At 37.7% G+C, this 22,743-nt stretch overlaps 1 protein-coding gene across 1 annotated transcript; it reads right to left on the reverse strand.

The window, feature by feature from the left end:
- Positions 1 to 18,979: 18,979 nt before the first annotated feature.
- LOC140141171 (uncharacterized) lies at positions 18,980 to 21,742 on the reverse strand. Its single transcript, XM_072162969.1, has one exon. The coding sequence runs from the start codon at positions 21,740 to 21,742 to the stop codon at positions 18,980 to 18,982; it is 2,763 nt and encodes a 920-aa protein (XP_072019070.1).
- Between the last annotated feature and the right edge of the window lie 1,001 nt (positions 21,743 to 22,743).

The raw sequence follows: 22,743 nt of genomic DNA on the forward strand, positions 1-22,743 counted from the left end.
TGAAGACTTGACCAAACCCGAAGACAAGCAGAGAGAAAAGTTAGTTGGTAAGTTTACTTTCCATTAATCTGTATATTATGTGAGCACTAAATGTTACTCTAATGAGATTTGTTTAAATTTAAAGACATTCCGCACATTTTCAAGCAAAAAACTGTTAGGATAATTCACAACTATTTTTAGAATGTAGCTACGAATGGGTATGCTCCCCGGAATCTTGAGGTGGTGGATTTTTGGGAGCTGACAGCTAAAAGGGGGTCTTTTGGAGCTGCGAATAGTCGAAGTCAATGGTGTTTCTTGGTCTTCTGGTTGAAAATTACCTTAAAAATAGAAATGTGAGGAATGGGCAATTTAGGGGTCTCTTAGAGCTGAAATTATCAAAATCAAGGGCTCTATTTTGGTCAAATTTAGGGATCTTTCGGACCTGAGAAATTCAAAGGGGGTCTTTCCAGGAAGCATACCCATATGGTCATTTGTGTTAAATTCCCCCTCCCGGACGTAAACAGCTTGCTCAGGAATGCGTAGAATGTGAGCCAGGTACGCACGCAAGTTATGAAGCTGTCATTCACAAAGGCAGTAGTGTAGTAGAGGGTGAGTAGTGTAGTAGAGGGTACATAGATTATGCTACAAAGAGGTCAATCGGGCGTAGATATCTAAAAACGACAAAACAGTACAAAACACAACAATATCTATCCACCGTTGCATAATCATAGACAAGAAACACTCTTGTAATAAAGTACTGGCGACACTGTTTTTTTCTGTTGTTTAATGAATTCTGCGGACAGTGTGTTGATAAATATTATTGATGCATCAATTATTTAACTTATTTTAATAATGACGTGATAATGTCTGTAAAATGAGTAACATGTCGCAATGTAAACGAATTTTATTTATACAAATTGATGTAAAACATAATTGTACCGTCCAGGCACAAATTATGTTAAACAATTCTTAGCAAATTTAATCAACGTTCCAATAATAAACAAATTTAAATTGTCGATTGCTAGAGATTCATATTTCTATTTTGCATTAATTACATTAGCCCTCCATCTGGATCCACATATGAAATTATTTGATATTTTATTACAATCTTTAATAAAAAGGTAGTTCATTCTCAGTACAGTATTCACTGTATTCACTGCCTTGGTGAAACATGCTTCGATCTTACTGATATTTCAGCACAATAAGAGTATGCACCCTAGTGAGTCGATCCGAGAAAAAAGTGTTTTCGCCCCATCTTATTGCGCAGTAATGTTTAATTGCTAAACAGTGCTCAGTTGTTGTTTTTGCAGTGTATTGATTTTGGAGAAACCTTATTTCTTACCCAAAACATTGTTCTTATAATTTATTAGATATTATTCTTACATGACCGTTCACCGATAAAAGACAACTTATGCCTTACCCATTTGCTTTCATCTTCTTCGGTACCTGACAGCTGTTAATTATGTTAGCTTTAAAATTAGTTAACAAATAATTTAAAAAATTACTTTGCATCAAGATCAATTCGTTGAAATACACTTCTTCTAAGTTTATTTACAACCATTTCAATCATTCTCTATTTTCTTATTTATTCAATCTAGATACTGAAGATCTTTGAAGTCTAAAAACTAATTTTGCTTGAGCACCCAGAATTATTTCCTCTTTGTTGGTACTTGAGCAGACATTGCCCCTTCCAAATTTGGTAAAAATCTCTGGGGCTATTTGACCTGTAAAGCCAGTGTTGCCAGATAGTTTGATAATTTTCAAAAAATGCATTTTTCAAAATAAGGCATTTTCTACATATTTACTCATGTAACCTTTAATACCACCAACTTAATTGAAGTCCTGTCCTGCAAAAACCGGTATTGCCAGAAAATCATATTTTATTAATCCAAATTTCCAATTTGTGCATTTTACAATTATTTATTCAATTAATTTTATAGTATCAATGTTAGTTGAATATAATGTGCATTTAAACATCATCTGATACAATACAGATTCAGACACATGGGCGAGTTTCTCGACAGGTGGCTTAGTAAGCCTTAGGCTTTGGCGACCTAGAGGATACTAAGCCTACTTTTGACCCACAATAGTAATTTTTACATAGAAATTATTTTGGAAAATGATATATGCACCTTAAAAAGTGTATCAGCTTACTAAGATGGACGTTTGGATATAAAAAAAGTAAATCACAATATTTTTCTGTGACCTATTTTTACCTGTGACCTCTTGGAATTCATAAGTAGGCCTAAAATGCAGGTTTTTAATGATTTTGGTCATTTTGGGCAAAAATGGACCCTTTTTAACCACCATCACAAACAGGTTTTGAAACTTAGGCAATGATGGTATTGCCAGATTATATGACAATTAATTTACCCACAGGCTTACCCGTAATTTTTGAGTTCGTCAAACATGCGTGCACTTGTTTGAAAACGTAGCCATGTAAAATTAATGATACGCACAATAATGTAAACTTCAAACTCCCATGGGGGCATCAATATTGACATTTGCATTATTTGACACCCTTATTGAATTTCTCTCCTAAATTAAGACATCCGTTCTGATACCATCAATTTGACTTCTACTTTTACGTTGATACAGGACCTGTTGACGATATACTTGTCCAGGGTGGAAAGGTAACATCACATGTGTTCAAATCGAAACAACCGTGCAGACAATATTTACCATGTTTACAATGCAAATAATAATCCAACTGGTGAAGAAGCTAGTGGGTCATGATAGGCTGTTGCAATTAAAACACTCCCTATTTTCCCGATTTCCCCTTGTTTCTAACACAATCCTCAAGATATTTTTCTATCTGTATGTGTAGGCCTATATGCTACCAATTTGGTTAAAAATTGCCATTCCAAAAGTATCATGGTATGATCATTGGGTGGAAGACCCCGGCGCGGATTTGGGGGAGGGGCAGTGGGCCCGGTCCCCTCATTCCGGCCGCCCCCCCCCTTCTAAAAAAAAAGGTGAGAAGAGAAAGGGAAGGGGAAAAAGAGAAGAGAAAAGGGAGGAAAGGCGATTATTTTAGACATTGCTTGGAGGCGGGTCCTCGTCCTAAAAGCATGTGAAAATTACTGCGGGCCCGCCAACATGCAGGGCCCGAGTGGGACGGGAGGGCCACTCCATTTTCGTCTATTTTTTCTCATATCCCCCCTCTGACTGCCCTGGATCCGCCACTGCCAAGGCCACATCATTTCACATTTCAGGTGGGATAGACCTAAGGGGGGCAGCTATGGCCAGCTATGGCTGCCATTGAGGTGTAGGAATGCATGAAATTGGATTCATCTACAATATAGCCTCGATTCTTTGCTAGCCTTGTGTGCCATATTTCGCTAAAAATTGTGTAGATGTAGTCTACGAAAGCCTGTTGAGTCAGGTTTAAAACTCATCATTCTCATAATAGATTACACAAAATATCTGATATATTTACAGGCTAGATCACACAAATTATGTCTGGAAAATGTACTTAAACCATTGCTATGACGTTTATTCATTACTGAAGATTATTTTCTACGAATGAACACTTGACACGTTTCTATGCAAGAATCCACAGTTTGAGAGCGTATTGTTAGTATAAAGCAATGGTTTAAATCAGCGAATACACTTCAAACTGTTATTCCTTGATACGAGTTCACTCGGCTATGCCTTGTGGATTCGTAATCAAGAATCAGCAGTTTCGTGTATTCTCATTAACAGGATTATCATAAAGCCTAAAATATTGTTTGATTGGCATAACATTTTAAGCTATTAGGAGAATTCAAAGAGATGCCAGTTTACAAGGAAACGGCCTTTTACGCCCATTTTTTGCTAATTTTACTGGGAAATTAGCTCTATTTCACAGATATTTGCTTTAAAATGAGCATTAATGGTCGTTGCCATGGAAACTGCATACTTGTTGAATTCTCTCAATAGCCTAAAATTAAAGAAGCCCTATTTATCAATAAAGTTAAGTGTAATTTAAAACTTTTGTAATGCAAAAATTGCTAAAAATGGTAAAAGGGTCCATTTTACCCAAAATGAACAATATCATTGAAAACCGGCATTTTAGGCCTACTTATGAATTACAAGAGGTCATAGGTCAAAATCACAGGTCACTTTTTTGATTTAACATCCATCTTAATAAACTGATACACTTTCCAAGATGCATTTGTCATATTTCAAAAAAATATCCATGTAAAAATTACTATTTTGTGTCAAAACTAGGCTTTAGCCTATAGTATCCTCAAGGTCGCCTAAGCCTAAGGCTTACTAAGCCACCTGTCGAGAAACTTGCCCATGTGTCTGAACATGTATTGTATCAGATGATGTTTAAATGCACATTATATTCAACTAACATTGATAGTATAAACTTAACCGAATACATAATATTGTAAAATGCACAAATTGGAAATTTGGATTAATGAAGTAAGATTTTCTGGCAATACCGGTTTTTGCAGGACAGGACTTGTCCCCAGCCGCAAAGTGTTGCTTCCGTTGCAGTGTGTGTATAATCATGTGTGCAAAGTGTGCAAATATTTCAATTAAGGTACTACACCCCTATGGTAAATCCGTGACTATTTTTGCATTTTTCTCAAAAAATAATAACACAATGGTAACAAAAGTTATGTATATTATTGGGGCAAGGAATCCAATTACTACACTGAAATTTCAGTGACTCAAGACAAGCGGTTCAGTATATATGATAGAAAATGAGGTACATTCTAGCGGTACCTCTTTTCTTATCATAAATAACGAACCATGTGTCTTGGGTCACTGAAATTCCAGTGTAATAATTGACTCCTTGCCCCTATAATATACATAACTTTGTTACCACTGTGTTATTAGTTTTAAGAAAAATGCAAAAATAGACACAAATTTATCGAGGGGTGTAGTACCCCCTTAAGTTGGTGGTATTAAAGGTTACATGAGTAAACATGTAGAAAAATGCATTATTTCGAAAATGCATTTTTGAAAATTATCAAACTTTCTGGCAACACTGGCTTTACAGGTCAAATAGCCCCAGATATTTTTTACCAAATTTGAAAGGGGCAATGTCTGCTCAAGTACCACCAAAGAGGAAATAATTCTGGGTGCTCAAGCAAAATTAGTTTTTAGACTTCAAAGATAGGGTAAAAATTGCATTTTTTCAAAAGTGCTTAATTGGCAATGTTGCCCAGCCCTAAAATTGCACATGGAGAAATATTATTGAAATATTTTTTGCATCTGGGGAAAGCACAAAGATAATACTTTATGGTGGTAAGGTTGCTTTTTTAATGTGACCTCAAATTTAAAGTCAGGAGCAATTCAGAAAAGTACATATTTTCCCTTATTTTCACCCCAAAATAAGCAAAAATCATAAAAACTGCCGTTGCTATGGTAACAAGCTCCGGAGGAATTTTTGATGTGACTTTTTGTAACCTACTACCAAAGCCCTTTCACCTCATGCAATAAAACAATTTTGACCGTTAGCAGGCACATGTGGTTTTTACCCAGAATTGCAATTAAAGCTTTGAGTGTTAAGGTGTGTGCTTGTGAATTTGGGTTAATTTCATTCAACGCACATTAATATACACTTCTTACATTTGTCATAAACGCAATGATACAGTAATAATACGTTTGCAAAATATTTATGTTCCAGGCGAGCGAAAAATAGTGTAGTGTTGAAGTTAAAACTTTAATTCATTTGCAGACCTACTATGATAAATTAGTATAAAAAGTAAGTCCCCCTTATAAATTTTGGCATAACTTAAAAACTGTTAGGCCCTTAAGTTGATTTAAAGTGTGGAATGTAGCCTGACAAGTTACACATTACACGTGCAGTACTTTTTGTCTAACATTTGTCCTTCCCCAGAAAATATGGCCATTTATGAAATTTATCAGGAAAATAGATTTATTACAGAAAGAATCTTTACTAAGTGTCAACGAAAGTCATGGGTTAATACAAACAGATAATCCGCTTCCAATTGACAATAATCACTCAGCCTAGCCATGTTTGAAATTTGTTTTGGATAATCTAAAACCATAATGGATAGCAAATCATTTCTTCAAATTGGTTCGTTTTCAACATTCTTGTCATTAAAGTTGTTTAAGAGATGTGAGTAGACCTACTTGAAATCCCTATGTAAAATATGCAACTTTTATCGGCTCAAATTTCATAAATGTCTGTATTTTCTGGTGATGGACATATGTGACGTGTCATGTCAAAAGCAGACACTTTTGGGCAGGATCGTAATTTCGTAAATGGAGAAATAGCCAAAAATCTGTCCGGGGTAATTTTTTCACAATTTTTCGAATTTGCGATGTTATTAATGTTTAAAATAATTATTGTCTGATAGTTTCAGACTGGAATATAACTGGCATCTGGTATTTTTTGAGACATTTTTCAAGATAATTCCTACTCTTAACATTGTCAATAATATTTTAAAGGCCGATATCTCAATTTCCAATTTTATAATACCATAACTTACGAATTCAATATCTTCGCTTAGGAATGTCCGATTTCATTGGGGAAAACGGCATTGTGGTGCAGAATATCTCTATATTTAAGATATGTAAAAACCTCAAAATTGATAAACTGCCCAAAATCTGTGTTTGACATGACATGTCACATATGTTAGTCAACAAAAGTACCGCACATGTAATGTGTAACTTATCTACATTTCACACTTTGAGTCAAGTTCAGGGGCCTAACAGCTTTTCAGTTATGCTCATATTTATGAGGGGGCTTACTTTTTTGGAACCGTTTACTTTTCACTTCACCAAAACATGTTGTTGGATTGCTTATGATTTTGAATGCATCACCGCCTTGCATAGACTATGCTATAGTCGATTTTTGATATAAAAAAATATGTTATTAATCATGGTGAACGTATTAAGTTGAACTCGAAATTATACTGATATTTATTACATCAAAATACTAGTATAAAATGGTTATGAAAAAGTTTATATAATTATATTTGTGACGGTAAAAGTAAAGTATACGTAGGCATATATTATTGAATACAACATATCATAATGGCATAACTATAATGGCACTTCAATACTGAACAATTCTAATTTTAGAATCTGCCAGTTTATTACGAGTTAAAAATCGACTATGGACTTTCACTTTTAAGCAGAACTTTACCCAGGGACTTTGTTCTCTAAAACACACTGTCAATCATACTTGTTTATCAATCAAATCTAACCACAAGACTAAGCATGGTGGTACAATACGCGCTAGATGCGTACGTTCATCCACCAACTTTCGCGCCAGCACAAAAGCGCCGCATTCTAAAGATAGATGTGTACCATGTATAGTTAATGGTAATGGTACGTGTCGGGAGGATTTAAACAATAACGAGTTCTGGGCGACCAATCACAAGCCAGATTCATTTCAAGATGCATTACATCATGACCAATTTTAGTTAGGCCAGAAATTGGCCTAACTCTCCATAGAGTCCCATGTTAAAAATGTTAACCGCGATCCAAAGTCAGTAGTCCACTTGGGAAGCTAACTTGAGGGCACGGTGGCTCAGTGGTTACGGCCTTGGACTCATAATCTGAGAGCTTGCTCGACGTGCGTGGGTTCGATTCCCCGTCCCACCACCGTGTTGTGCCCTTGGGCAAGGCGCTTTGCCTCGCTTGCCTCACCCCACCCAGGTGCAATGGGAAGCTGTTATGGGTAGTCACAGTCGTTGTACTGATGGACCCTGCGCCACTTGTAGGCTGCAAACGTGGTTCCGACATATTCTAATGACGGCGGAATAAATGTAAAGCGCTTAGAGGCTGTTTACGGCATAAAGCGCTATATAAATGTCTACATTTTATTAACATACAGAGGGATTACGGTGACTGAAAAGATAATCAGTTGTGAAAATCTATCAATTGTGCACAAATTAATTAAATTTTAAGCTTAAATGCAATATCCAGAGTATGCACAATCATGACAATGGGCAAGTGGACTACGGAGTAGTCTACGCCTTGCATAGTTAGTTAAGTCTCCATCACCACGTTCAGGTGCCCTGGATACCATGTTCTTATTTATTTGTATTGTTTTTTTATTTATTACACTTTATCACTGGCACAAAATAATATATAATAATATTGCACATAAGTTACATCAAAAATTACACATTATTATGAAAGGAACAATATTTGTTTTAAAAAGTCCAGTGAATGGCTGGAGCGAACAGGTGCCGGGCACCTCTAAGACCGCCCCACCAAATCCAAAAAAGAAGGGAAGGAAAAATGTATTAGAGGGGAAATGCAGGTTAAGTTACATTTGCCTGCAATGTGGACAATTACAAAAAGAGGTCCAAGTGCAAACAGAAGTTGCATCAAAGGTGCGAGCAAATTTGGACTGGTAAAACTCCAAAACGTGTTGCTTAAATGAAGCAACAGAATTTGTAGATCTGATAATACTAGGGAGCTGGTTCCAAATGGGCACCATACGCTGAAAAAAGCCCATCTTGTGGCACTCAGTTTTAGATAGCTGATTTACCAGCAACAAAGGATCAGAGGAAAATCTGGTGGTGGGACGGTCTTTGTTAATACCATTAAAAACTACATAATAATCTAGATTGATGTCATATGATCCCAGATTGCACTTGAAAAATATATTGAGATCAACATATTCTCATCTAAAACTTAATGGAGGAAGAGTTAGCTCGGTTAACCTTTCTTTGTACTCAGCCTCGGGGTAATCTAAAATGAATTTAGTTGCCCTTCTCTGGACCCCCTCAACTTTCTGGATGTTTCGCTTTGAGGTACCACTCCAGAGGGGACTGCAATACTCCAAGTCACTACGAACCAAGGCTGAGTACAAAGGTACTTAGGTTGCTTTTGAATTTACATGCGTCACCGCGACACCACAGTGTAAGCTAATGTTTTGACAATGAATGCGTCACCACCACCTTGTTGTTCAGGTTGTTGTTGTTGTTTTTGTTTTTGGGTTTTTTCGCGAGGTGTCTATATTGTGCAATTGTTACGCCTGAGTTATATTGAGTAAGTCAGTCAATTAGGACACAACCCTAACCCCCACACACATGTACCCCATCCCACACACAATCCCCTCCCTTGCATATAACTATATAAAATCATACAAAGATTGGTATAGTAAACTTACCAAATTTTCTCCCTTCTCTCTTCTGGTTTTGTTCCAGTTTTCAGATTTTTACATTTATGTCACAACCATGATAATGACGTTGTTAGGATCTCGTTGAAATGTACTCCATGCTCGTGAGCTCGGTTTCGCCTCCTTTTGAATCGCCTTAATCATTATTACAGAGTGACTTGAAAACGTGTATTTAGTTGTTTACACTCTGATAATGGTAATAAATGTTTAACATCCAATGTGAAATGATAAGGCAAGGAATACGCATCGGAACTTCACTATATGAATATGAATCGACAGAAGGCTAAGCAACATATCAAGGCTAAATCCGTGTCTAATGGAAGCGAGCAATGATAAATATCGGTGTAGCTGATCATGAGCAAAACCTTAATAATGGATATGGTGATATACAAAAAGTTGATCAAATCAATAGAAAAACGAATGGGTTGCTAGCATAGACACCTAAATTAATTTAAGACAAGCTCCGTTTGCTTGTTTCCTGCTGCAATTATATACTCGTACATATATATTATTATGTTACTCTGCACCGAGGGGATTTTCCCTAGTTGGAGGTGAACAAAAGTTGATCAAATCAATAGAAAAACGAATGGGTTGCTAGCATAGACACCTAAATTAATTTAAGACAAGCTCCGTTTGCTTGTTTCCTGCTGCAATTATATACTCGTACATATATATTATTATGTTACTCTGCCCCGAGGGGATTTTCCCTAGTTGGAGGTGAACGGGGATGTGCCACGTATTTGGTGCACCTTTTCAGCGATTTTGGTTTATCGATGGCTGAGTTTTCAGTGAATTGGGAACATTCGGCCAAAAGTGCACTTAAAAACATCCAATTTGGGCAAATGTGGGTGCTATTGGGGTGCTTTTTATGAAAAAAATGATACAATGAATGTCTAAGACCGCTTCGATATAATGAATGTTTACGAGTGCTTGGGTACAATAAATGTTGACGAACGCTTGGATATAATGGATGTTTACGAGCGTTTGTATACAATGAATGCTTACGAGCGCTTGTATACAATAAATGTTGACAAACGCTTGGATACAGTGAATGTTGACGATCGAATGGATATGCCTACAGTGAATGTTTTCGAGCCCTTTGATACAATAAATGCTTACGAGCGCTTGGATACAATAAATTTTGACAAACGCTTGATACAGTGAATGTTTACGAGCGCTTAGATACAGTGAAGAAAAATGAAGACCATTTCCCCTATGAAATCGCTTGAATGAAAAACGTTGATCTCAGCACCACCTCTTCCCTCTAAAATGTATTTTTCTGGGCTATTTTGGACAGTTGAACATGAAAAAGTGGCCCTTTCTCATTGCTTCCGGTCCTTTTGTGGTATTTTTACCCCGTTTTTTCATTAAAAAGAGGTGCATCAGCACTCTGCACAACGACCCACCCCTTCTCGCGACTCTGCTCCTGCGAGAATGAAGGTGTAATAATATCTGGTACATAATAAAGACTATATTTATCAAATTAAGTATTTTATTTAACCATAGAGTTTACAACGAATGACTCGTAAGTTACATATAATACATTACATTTAGCTTCTGCTATTGAATAAAGGTAAACTGTACTTTACTTAAAGGAAGGTGACCTGATATATTTGGAAAATCAAATTCTTTAAAATTTACGTATAACATAAGATGTCATCCCTTTCAAGCACTCAGGCAAAAAGAACATGTAAATGTTTTTTTGTAAATGTGAATGGAATTACCGACATTTATACAGCGTGATATTGGTAGTCTACAGTGTTTTTATTAATGATAATCATCATGATCATGTAATATATTGATTTCAAGTGAAATGCCCTATTTTTCTCATAAACATATTGAAATTAGAAGTTCCAACTCAGTGTATTTCCAAAGATATCATCAAAAAACTGGCTAATTAGTCTCAAATGTGGTATACCATATTTGAGACTAATTCGGCAGTTTTGGATGATTTCTTCGGAAATATACCGATTTGGAACGCCAAATTTCAATATGTTTATGACAAAAATATGAGCTTTCATCTAATACCAAAATCAGCATTTTGATCACCTTTAAATAATGTACCATAAAAACATAAATACGTTACAATCACTACATGTATATCTTTAATTACATTTGATTCATTATAAATCGTTTCGATATAGGCTGCCCAGAACACACCCAAATGATCTGAGGGTTGATTTTAGCCAATTCAATGATGTTGATTACGAATATCATGGTGCATGTAAAATTCTAAAATCGGTAGAAAGTTGTCAACATTCAAGTTTAAAAGGACACTACTTGATTTTTAAGTAATAAAAGAAAAGAAATAAAAAAACATGTTTGTTGTCTGAAGCAGACAAAAAAGTCAAATGCGAATTGCAGAAGTCAAATGCAAAATGAAATAGTCAAATGCGAAATGAAATAGTTAATTTCCCGATATCGTATTTAAAGTGCATTTCATACTGCTCTATCTCGAGACCAGTATGTGATGCGTCTTAAGTCACGTCACCGCACGTCACCGTTTGCGAAACACAGATAGCCCCCAAGATAGACCAATATAAAATGCACTTTAGATACGATATCGGGAAATTACCTATTTCACATACAGAACTACAGATTTAATGTAATTAAAGAGTTTAACTTGTCTACAATCGGGATATCTCTCACTGATGAAGTCATATGATTGACAGGATGACGTCATAGGATGTTACGATGTAGCGCCGCCCCCTCTGGGCATCAGCAAGTTATCCCAGATGGGGTCTATTTCTAGGCCTTTGTCACGATTCAGTCTTGGTTTCTGAGTCCTTATGTGTATTGCTTCCATATAACTCTACGGGAATATTCCTTTTGCTCCCGTTCAAGAAAAACTGTGGCTATAAAGACTGGACTTTTTCCCGCGGCCAGCCCAAAGAGAAAGACAGTGCTTCTCAGAACCCGGACTCGGAGACGGCCAATAAAGGTTTTGTCACCTTGCCTTACATAGAAGACCTTTCTGAGAAGCTACGCCGAGCGTTTAGGACCGCAGGAGTATCTACCAGCTTCAAACCTCAAAATACGCTTAGGAGTGCTTTAGTAGCCCCCAAAGACAAGACAGAACACATTAAACAGTCTGGTATTGTGTACGAGATCACTTGCGCTGATTGTGATGCTAGTTATATAGGCGAGTCGGCCAGGAAGCTCGAGAAAAGGATTAGTGAACATAAATCCACCGCTGGCAGTTCCAAATCAGCTGTCAGGGAGCACGTCGTAAGATCAAAAGGAAAATGTAAAAGTTTTTGAACGGGAGCAAAAGGAATATTCCCGTAGAGTTCTGGAAGCAATACACATAAGGACTCGGAAACCAAGACTGAATCGTGACAAAGGTCTGGGATAACTTGCTGATGCCCAGGGGGGGCGGCGCTACATCGTAACATCCTATGACGTCATCCTGTCAATCATATGACGTCATCAGTGAGAGATATCCCGATTGTAGACAAGATATCATCACAGCATCACCATCTGCTGAAGACGCTAGTCGAACTAGTGAAAACGTTCCAGGTGAGCGAAAATAGTGTAGTGTTGAAGTTAAACTCTTTAATCATTTTATCTACCACTACGTATGAATATCCACTCGTAGATTTAATGTAGTTTTAAGCAATATTGCGTACGTAAATATAATTCAAGATTTCACTTAAATAACTCTGTTCAGTATATGCTTTAATTTAAAACATTTTCACGAAAATCCATACTCTAATTAAATAATAGAAAGGTAAACTTAATACGAAGATTTTCAATTGCAGTTTTCAATTGCAATCATTCCTCTAAGTGACGTAACTAGCACATTATAATACGCAATCAAGTTGATATAAAGAGTCAGATATAAAGAGTAATAAACGTTCATTAAAGTGACAAATGCTGAAGTGCAGTCTATAGCAAGTAAAGGTGCATATATTTCAGTAATACAAGTGACATTAAAAGTTAAACTTAACCAAACTATTGAGTTATGACGCTAGCAATATTTACGCGATAATTAATTAACTAATTGAGGTTGTTTTGAACATGATAATTAATAATTAAGTTTACATTGCTACATTGTTATTAGGTAACTACAATGAGATACATGATCCTAAAAACGTTATAGACTTCGCTATGAAGATGACACTCGCTAGAGTTCCAAAAGCTCAGAACTCAGAAAAGTACTTCTCTAGGAAAGGATTAAACTCACTAATTTACTGATCTAGAGTACCAAGTAATTTCAAATCAAATTTAAGTGCTTCAAAGAAACCAACCATTGCCGGACCTTTATGGAGACACTGGATTAGACAATCTCGAATAACCTGCTCAACCTTGGAATAAGAGGGGTCTCAGCCAACATGGCCAAGATTTGAATTGCAGTAGAGCATCAGGCATTTCTAAAGGATAAAAGCTAACGCAGTAAACACATTCGATAGAAATTATGTATGTACGTCTTCAAAGGCAAAGCATACTGCTTCACCTCTTTATTATGTTAGATCCATCTGATGTACCGGGAATGGTTGTAACAATTGTTCTTACTGGACATTGTTGTGCTGCATATTAGTGGCTTGATTAGTGCCTTGATTGTGACTTTTTATAATATGAAACACTTATAAATAAGATCCAAGATGTTGTAAATATATCGGTTGATTGCAGAATCTATGTGTAAATGATGAGTGCCAATCATTTTAATTAATATACAATGAGGCATTTTGATTTGCGTCCAGTTTTCCACAATTTACCACTATATGCAGTGTGTTCTGTAATATGCACATTATTGCTTGCTGTCGAAAGTTATGCATAGCCCAGCTGTTCATATTTTTAACAAAATATGTTAGATTTGTCATATGTATAGTTACATGCACAGCAGTTGAAGGGAGTATCCCATTATGCTTTGCGGTACCGTTATAAAACTGATTGTGCCATAGAAAATGTACACAAAATCCCACACTTCAACTTTCAATTACTCTCTTAAATCAGGGAAGCTTAGACTTTTGTTTGAAGAAATATCACCATAGAGTACTGTGAATATATCAATAGCTCTCAATATCTAAGTGGCTCTTGGTTTTATTTTGTATACATTTGCTATGGAGCAAGCAGATATACTGCAATGCAAGATGGGATACTCCTTTCAGCTGCTGTGAGTTACATGCGTATCTCAGTCTCCACATTGCTGCCCTATTATCTGACTACAAGAGATGGTTTGTAGTTGACTACCTTGATTATTAGTCATGCTGGGTGTGCGCATTTGAGCTGTTTCCTGTCCATTTCTAGCCACCTCGAGGTTTGCCTGTTTACGTCGATTACGAATAATATCCACGATGGTGTAAAGATATGGATTAATTGCTGAATTTATAGGTAAAATAACCGTCACAGTCCAAGCAAATACGGACGTTGGTAAAATCAGCACACCAACTTGCACCAAAATCCCGAGTACAATAATCGGTGCCCAACAAAAAAAATCTGTTAGAACTATAGCTGCATCTTTGACATTCATTCTGTTATTCTCTTTGACACCTTTGTTCCGTCCAACACGTTTCGATGACTTGTAAACCGATCTAACAATTTCCACATAGCACAGCAGTATGACAAAGTAACAAATACCATTAAGACACAGAAACACTGCTGTTGAATAATATAAACCGGGAACGTGACCGAGAGATTTAGACTTAACCACATGCTTCAAATTAATAATAAAAAGGCATGTCCTCCGGAGAAACCATTTCCTCTGAAATGTTTTTATAGAACAATTCATGTCGAGCCAGAGGAAAGCCAATGCACACGTGAGAGATATCATAAAATTTATAACTTGCTTCCGCTAAAATAGACGGTACAGTTGCTAATAACAGAGAGACCAGCCATAGTAATGTAACTATAACAGCTGATGCTTTTTTTCTCAACTTGAGACGAGAAAAGGGGAATCGAATGTTAATGAATCTGTCAATGCTTATCATAGTAACAAAAAACACAGAAGCTTCACTCGATAGTACAGACATTGCACCAGCTATTCTGCAGGTCATACCAGATCTCCAGGTCTCAGCTTGCATCGGAAAATATTCACCAAAGTAAATATCAGCAGATGCTATGATAAGCATGTAGATGCCCATGAGTAAATCAGACATTGCAAGATTGTTCATCAGAAAAGTTTGAACTTTGTTCTTTTCATGTTTTGTTTTCGAACAGATCAAAACAAACAGGTTTCCACCCATAGCATTCAAACCTATAATCCACATCATGACCAACAACACCTTATCTGACATTAACCTATCGCATGTCAAATACGGGGATCTCACATCTAAAGCACTACAATTAGGCCTAATATCACTAGGTACATAACATTCACAGATTTCTGTTTGGCTCATAACTATTTCAGCCTGCTTTGGCAAGTTAATAAATGTATGCTTATCTATCAGAGTTAACGTGTTTTCTCGTAAACCGATAAGGGCAAGCTGGTTCAGGTTCTTGATATTCTGAATGTTTGTTAACTGGTTTCCAGACAGCTCTAGAAAACGAAGGCTTATCGTATCTTTAAAAATGTGAAAATCTAATACATAAATCTGATTAAAATCCAAATATAAGAATTCCAAGTTCTTCAGTCCTTCAAATGCTCTGCTATTCAACTGTGTAATATAGTTATTACTTAAAGAAAGAAGTGCCAAATTCTGCATTTTCCCAAGTAAATCATTACTTATATTTGATAACTTATTTCTGTACACCAATAGTGCCTGTAGGTCAATGAGTGCGCGAAACAATTGAGTTGGCAGATGCTGCAACATATTATTAAACAAAGTTAGATGAATCAGCTTACTGGTTTCATTCAACAAATTCACGTCTAATGAAGTAAGCTGGTTGTTATTCAGAAACAGGTGAGTCAGCTGACTGGTTTTCTTCAACAAATTCGCATTTAATGAAGTGAGCTGGTTGTTATTCAGATACAGGGTAGTCAGCTGACTGGTTTCCTGCAACAAATTCGCATCTAATGAAGTAAGCTGGTTGTAACCCAAATCCAGACTTTGAAGGTTTGTCAAACTGTTGAACAAGCCATTTGACAGAATTATCAAGTTGTTGGACCAAAGAATTAACACACGTAGTCTAGTTAAATCTTCAAACACGTGCGCGTCAAGCGTGTGTAACTGATTTCCATGCAGGTACAGCTTTTCGAGGGATTGCAAACCTGTAAACGCTTTGAATGTACTCTAGACAATCTGTTAAATCCTACATCAAGCGTCTCTATACGTTTCAGATTGATAAAGGCATTTTCAGTTATCTCTTCGATATTCTGCCATGCGATATGCAACGTAATAACATCCTTGGGGTAGATTATTAGAGATATGTGGCTTGATTGGAAAGTGTCATCATGACACATGAACTCAACATATCCTTTCCCAAGCGTGCCAATACAACTGGATGGAAACTCAAATGAACAAATTTGATCAGGTGATAGGCGACAGGATATAGAATGATTAAATTCAGTCGTACGGCAATGGTTTATCTCATTTATTTCCCTACCTGGTTGTCCACGTGAATTTAGTTGATACTTAGACAGAAACAGGTTTGATGGTTGTTAGTACCTCGTCTATATTAGTTATATTAACTTATAATCAGACAGGAAGAATTACGCTTTGTCGAACCAACTTGATTTGGTTTTAAGCATAAGACATATTTATTTCACTTGTTGACTCTATGCTGGGGTAAGCGAGAGTGTTGGAATGGGATAGGGAGGTTTGTGTCGTGTACTTGAACTTAACCCTTGATCTTGAATTTATGTAACATCTGTTTTATATATATATCCAAATTGGGTCCAAGATTGAGATCAAAATGTCAAGCAATTAACAGACATCACCAAGCAATTAATAATAGACATCACAACACTCCCCTCCCTCATAATGAGAGCCGTGCTCTCATGTATTAAGGATTTCAAGCACGCGCAAGCAGTTCACGCAAAGCAGTTCTCACGCAAGTTGTTCACGCAAAAGTTTTCAGTTCAAAACTCCATCCAGTTGAAGATCTTCCATAGATGTACAAAGTTCACACTTGTGTCTATAGATCAGTCTTCGTCCATCTTCACACATATAGTGCAAGTAGTATCAGAGCAGCAATAGTAAATTATAATAACGCGCATTAGCGGCAGCAGGGATCGCAAGCAACTAGTAAGCAAAATTGTGTTTCACTGACTTTCAGGGAATTAACATTTTTGACAAACATTAGAATCACCTATAGCCAAGTAAAACAATCATAAATCACAAAACAAAATCAGTAGTCAAAAGTATGCATACACAAGTTCAGCTCTCATACAACACATAGTCAAATCACACCTCACACTCTAGAGAGAGCATCAGCATTTTGATTTTGAACCCCCTTTCTGTATATGATTTCAAAGGAATATGGTTGAAGAGAAAGACTCCAGCGTTCGAGTCTACCATTGCTGGATTTGTTTTTCTGTAACCACTGGAGTGCTTTATTGTCAGTTTCTACTCTGAACTGAGTACCCAAGAGATAAACATTCCATTTTTTCAGTGCACATAGTATCGCAAGACATTCCTTTTCGTTTGTACTGTAATTCTGCTCTCTGGAGTCCAATCGTCTACTATAATACGCCACCGGATGCTCTTGCCCTTGGTCATCTAGCTGTGCTAGAATTCCAGCTATCCCTGTGTTTGAAGCATCGGTTTGCACTATGAATTGCCTGGAGAAATCAGGACTCTTCAGTATGGGTTCCTTAGTGAGGGCATCCTTCAGAGTGTCAAATGCTACCTCACACTCCGGATTCCAAGTAACCACATTCGGCAGATCTTTCTTCAGAAGCCTGTATAACGGATCAGCTACATCTGAATACTTTGGAATATATGTTCTGTAATACCCAGTCAACCCAAGGAAACCCTTGATATCCTTCTTTGTTATAGGTCGGGGATATTCATGAACATCTTCTATCTTCTCAGCACTTGGACAGGTCGAACCTCCACCAATCCTATGTCCTAGGAAAGTTACTTGCTGACAAAACAGAGAACACTTCTTGGGTTTAGCAGTTAAACCAGCATTCTTAAGCTTCTTCAGCACTTCCTCCAGATTCTCAAGGTGTTCTGTCCATGATTTTGAGAAAATCACTATGTCATCTACATAAGCCTTCGCAAAGGTTTGACAACCTTCTAGTACTATGTCTACCAACCTCTGAAAAGTACTGGTACTGTTCTGCATACCAAAAGGCATGACACAGTATTGAAAGTGACCGAAAGGGGTCACAAAGGCACTCTTCATCTTTGCATCTTCATCCAATGGTACTTGGTAGAACCCTCGCGTCAAATCTATAGTGGAGATATATTTTGCAGAGCCTACCTCATCAATGATGTCATCGATTCTGGGGGTCGGATAAGGGTCAAATACTGAGGACTGATTAAGACGTCGAAAATCTGTTACCATCCTCGAAGTACCATCCTTCTTATCCACTAGAAGGACCGGGGACGCATATGGACTGTTTGATCTTTCTACCATCCCGGCTTCTAATAGCTTGTTCACTTCCTCCTTCATAGTTTCAAGTTTAGCCCGAGGCACTCTGTAGGGCCTCTGCCTTACGGGAACATTATTTGTTGTCACCACTGAATGTTTCAGCAAGGATGTACGGCCAGGTACATCCGAAAAGACTCGCTTGTATCTGCTGAGTAGATTTGTCGCCTCTTCCGTCTGTTGTGAGGTCAAATCTTCAGCTAGGTGTACATCTTGCCAGGTCTGCGTTTGCAGATGGCTAAGATCACTGTCACTCGCAGGAGTGAAATCATCTTCTGCCTCTATCATCAAGCATTCTTGCTCACGTGTGTGATACGGGGCCAGAAGATCTATATGATATGTTCTAGGGCGCTTCCTTTGGCCCATATTGATCAAGTAGTTTGTTGGAGAAGTGGACCTTATGATGCGAAATGGCCCCTGCTATGCCTTCTCAAGCTTATTAGCTGAGGTAGGCAGGAGAAGTAGTACTAGTTGACCTTTCTCAAAGACAACTGGTTTTGTCTTCTTGTCATACTGCTTCTTCATGACTTCCTGGGCATGTGTCATATTTTCTCTGACCAACTGTGTAGTGGTTTCCATCTTCTCTCTCATGTCTAGTAGATACTCTACTACAGTTTTGCCTGCGGAAGAGGGAGATGTCCATTCTTCCTTCAACACCTGCAGAGGTCCCCGGACTTGGCGTCCATACAGAAGTTCAAAGGGAGTCCTCCCTGTAGACTTCTGGGGTGTCTCTCTATATGCAAACAGAACATGTGGGAGGTATTCATCCCATTGTTCTATTTTCCCTTGCATCACTGTACGCAACATAATTTTGAGAGTTCTGTTGAATCTCTCAAGCAGTCCGTTGGTTTGCTGATGGTAGGGTGCAGCAACCAACTGACGGATCCCAAGGAGCTTACACAGCTCCTTTAACAAGGCTGACAAGAAATGTGTACCTTGATCTGAGAGTATCTCTTGTGGGATCCCAACTCTGCTGAACAGAGTCCATAGCTCACGAGCTACTGTCTTTGCCTTGGCATTAGGTATTGGAATGGCTTCCGGATAGCGTGTAGCATAGTCGCACACGACCAGCACAAAACGCTTTCTACTCTTGGTCAGAGGGAGAGGTCCTACTATGTCAATAGCGACTCTCTTGAAAGGCTCATCAATAATAGGCAAAGGGCAAAGTGGAGCCTTGTCTTGGCTTATACTTTTCACCATTTGGCACACATGACATGTTTTGCAGTAGTTTGCTACGCACGCAAAGATGCCTGGCCAGTAGAAACTAGCCAACAGCCTGTCTTTGGTCCGTTCTACACCTTGATGTCCCGACATGGGAATGTCATGTGCCAACTTAAGCAACAAACTGCGGTACTTCTCTGGCACCACTATTTGCTTCTCAACGGTATGTGGAGACTTCGTTGAACTCCACTTCCGATAGAGAATGCCATCTTGCCAGTAACAACAGACTCGATGCTGCTCTATCTCATCAATGGGCACTACTCTGTCTCTGATTCCAGCTAGTGTAATGTCTTCTAACTGTAATTTCTTCAACTCATTGGGTTGAAAATCAGCCCATATTGGATCATCCGAGGTCTCTTCTACCGTCTCAGATTGTGATCCTTTCTCCTCAGACTTCATGTCTGGGGAAGTTAATGAAACTTCATTCAAGCTTTCTGCTGCTTCTTTCTCTTCCCTTTTCTCTTCTTTTGCTTTTGATCTGGTGGTGATGAGTACTTCTAATCCTGCCTTTTCAAAGACATCCATACCTAGTACTACATGTTTGGGTGAATTACTCTTCACTGCAGCCTTAACCCACCCAGTGAAGTATTCACAATCTAACCACACCCTTGCCATTGGCAAAGTTACTCTACCTATCAATCCCTTGAGTTTGACAGGTTTCTTCTGATATTGATATGGTTCAACGAACTTCTTATCAACTACTGTTTGGTCACAGGCTGTGTCTAACTTGACCTTCACATTTTGCCCATTTACCGTCCCTGGGACCACTTTGTCTAATTTGTCTATTACAAAAACTTCTGTCAAGTAGGCACTTTTCTCTCTCCTTTTTGGACATTGGGATGATATGTGACCCAGTTCTTGGCAAGAATAGCATCGCCTTTCAGCAGTACTATTGAGTTTACCCCCTGTTGCACCCTTTCCTCTACCTGCTGGATTATAGGAACTTGGATTGGACTTGCTTTGCCCTGAACTAGTTGTACCCTTATATTCTGATCTATCTGTCCCATGAGTTTTCTTAGCTAGATTATCATACCATTTCCTTCCACCCATATTCTCAATATGTTTGTCAGCAAATTCCGCCAACTTACTAGCTTGGTTATTAATCTCTGAACTTTTGTCTTTTAGGTAAAGCCGCAGGTCCCTGGGAACTTTGGTCAAAACTTGGTCCATGACAATCAACTCCCTAATTGCCTTACCATCATCTAGTTTAACCCCACTTTGCTGTATCCACTTTTCACTGATTTGTTGTAATTCAGTTACCCATTCCTTAACTGACTGGTCTTGGCCCTTTTCCTTGCTACGAAATTTACGTCGGTAAGTTTCTGCATTTAGCTCATATGCATCGAGAATTGACTGTTTGAGCTTATCATAGTCAGTTATGTGCTCCTTACTTAATCTTCTATAGGCAAGCTTTGCCTTACCAGTGAGCTCAGGTACAAGATATAGACACCAGTTTTTCTTGTTCCAATTATTCATTATAGCAACCTTCTCAAAACACTCCAGATATACATCAATCTCATCTTTCTCATCATCATGTTTGGGAACCTTAACTTTTGTTTTGGTAGGCTTTTCTAATGATTGGCTATCCTTGTTTTGACCGCTATTTTTATCATGATCAAGTTTTGCTTCTGATTGTGACTGTTTGATTTTCAATTCCTCAATTGCTCTGATCTGTTCTAATTCCTTAATCTTAAATTCATGGTCCCTTTTTATCCTATCTGCTGATTGTTCCATTTCATGTTCTCTCAATGCTAACTCCCTCTCTCTCATTTTCCACTCATTCCTTTCTTTCTCTCTCTGAAATTCAATCTCACTCATTCTCATCTCATGTTTTTGTTCTTCTGATAATGAAAATTCCACTTCAGATTCATCATGCCCATGCTCACTGTGACAATCGGTACTTGTGCTCTCTTCTTGATTTAAAGCACTAGGATCACTGTTTTCTTTTTCTTGATCAGACATGATGATCTTTTGGTAATTAATTAATATTATTGATAGATACTAATTAATTTTTTTTTTTTTTAAATAAAATTTTGAGCAAAGAAATTTAAATCGAAAAGGGGGAGTCTGAAACACAATTTAGCTTTTCGTTACTCACCAGCTGCAATTTTATATTCCATGAAATTTTTTTGTTCAAGCGTACTGCTAATCAACACATCGTTATAGAGTATCCAGCCAGATGCAGTTCACAATGTTCTGATAGTTCAAAACCAAACACTGTCATCAGATAGTGGGTGTACAACCCCTGTTACTTTCCTTTCCAGCGCGAGGATGTCAATTTTGTTATCCTTGTCTCTTATTCACATACAGCGAAGTAGACAACAGACCTGTCAAAATTGTTCCAGTTATCCAGACACTAAAGTAGAAGAAGGGTGTTCCTGGTCCACAATAAAGTGATTCAAGCATCACAAATAGAGGATTAACAAACAGAATTGTGAAGTATTTCCATGTGCTTCTTAGTTCTTTTGTCCATGTGTCTAGTTTGACACCAAGATTTTCAAAGCAAACCAGTTCAAGCTCAGCTCACGATCATGTGAAATGAAAACTTTGTTCTGGGACTGATTATTCAAAATAATGATCAGCAATCAAATGATAAGAGTGAGCAATCTCATAATCATAAATGCGAATCAACATTGGGCTATTCCAGAAAATAAGCGCACACCCCCTATAGAGGAGTTCGGATATCCGGACTTTTTCTATCCATCAAGCTCCGGATATCCGGACTTTTCATATAGAGGAGTTCGGATATCCAGACTTTTTCTATCCATCCAAGCTCCGGAAATCCGGACTTTTCAAACATTTTCCCTACATAGTACCGCGCTCGACCTATAGAGGAGTTCGGATATCCAGTCTTTTTTATGCATACAAGCTCCGGAAATCCGGACTTTTCAGACATTTTCCCCTCATAGCCATACGCTCGACCTATAGAGGAGTTCGGATATCCAGACTTTTTCTATGCATAC

The sequence above is a fragment of the Amphiura filiformis genome, chromosome 2, assembly GCF_039555335.1.
Source record: "Amphiura filiformis chromosome 2, Afil_fr2py, whole genome shotgun sequence".
Lineage (NCBI taxonomy): Eukaryota > Metazoa > Echinodermata > Ophiuroidea > Amphilepidida > Amphiuridae > Amphiura > Amphiura filiformis.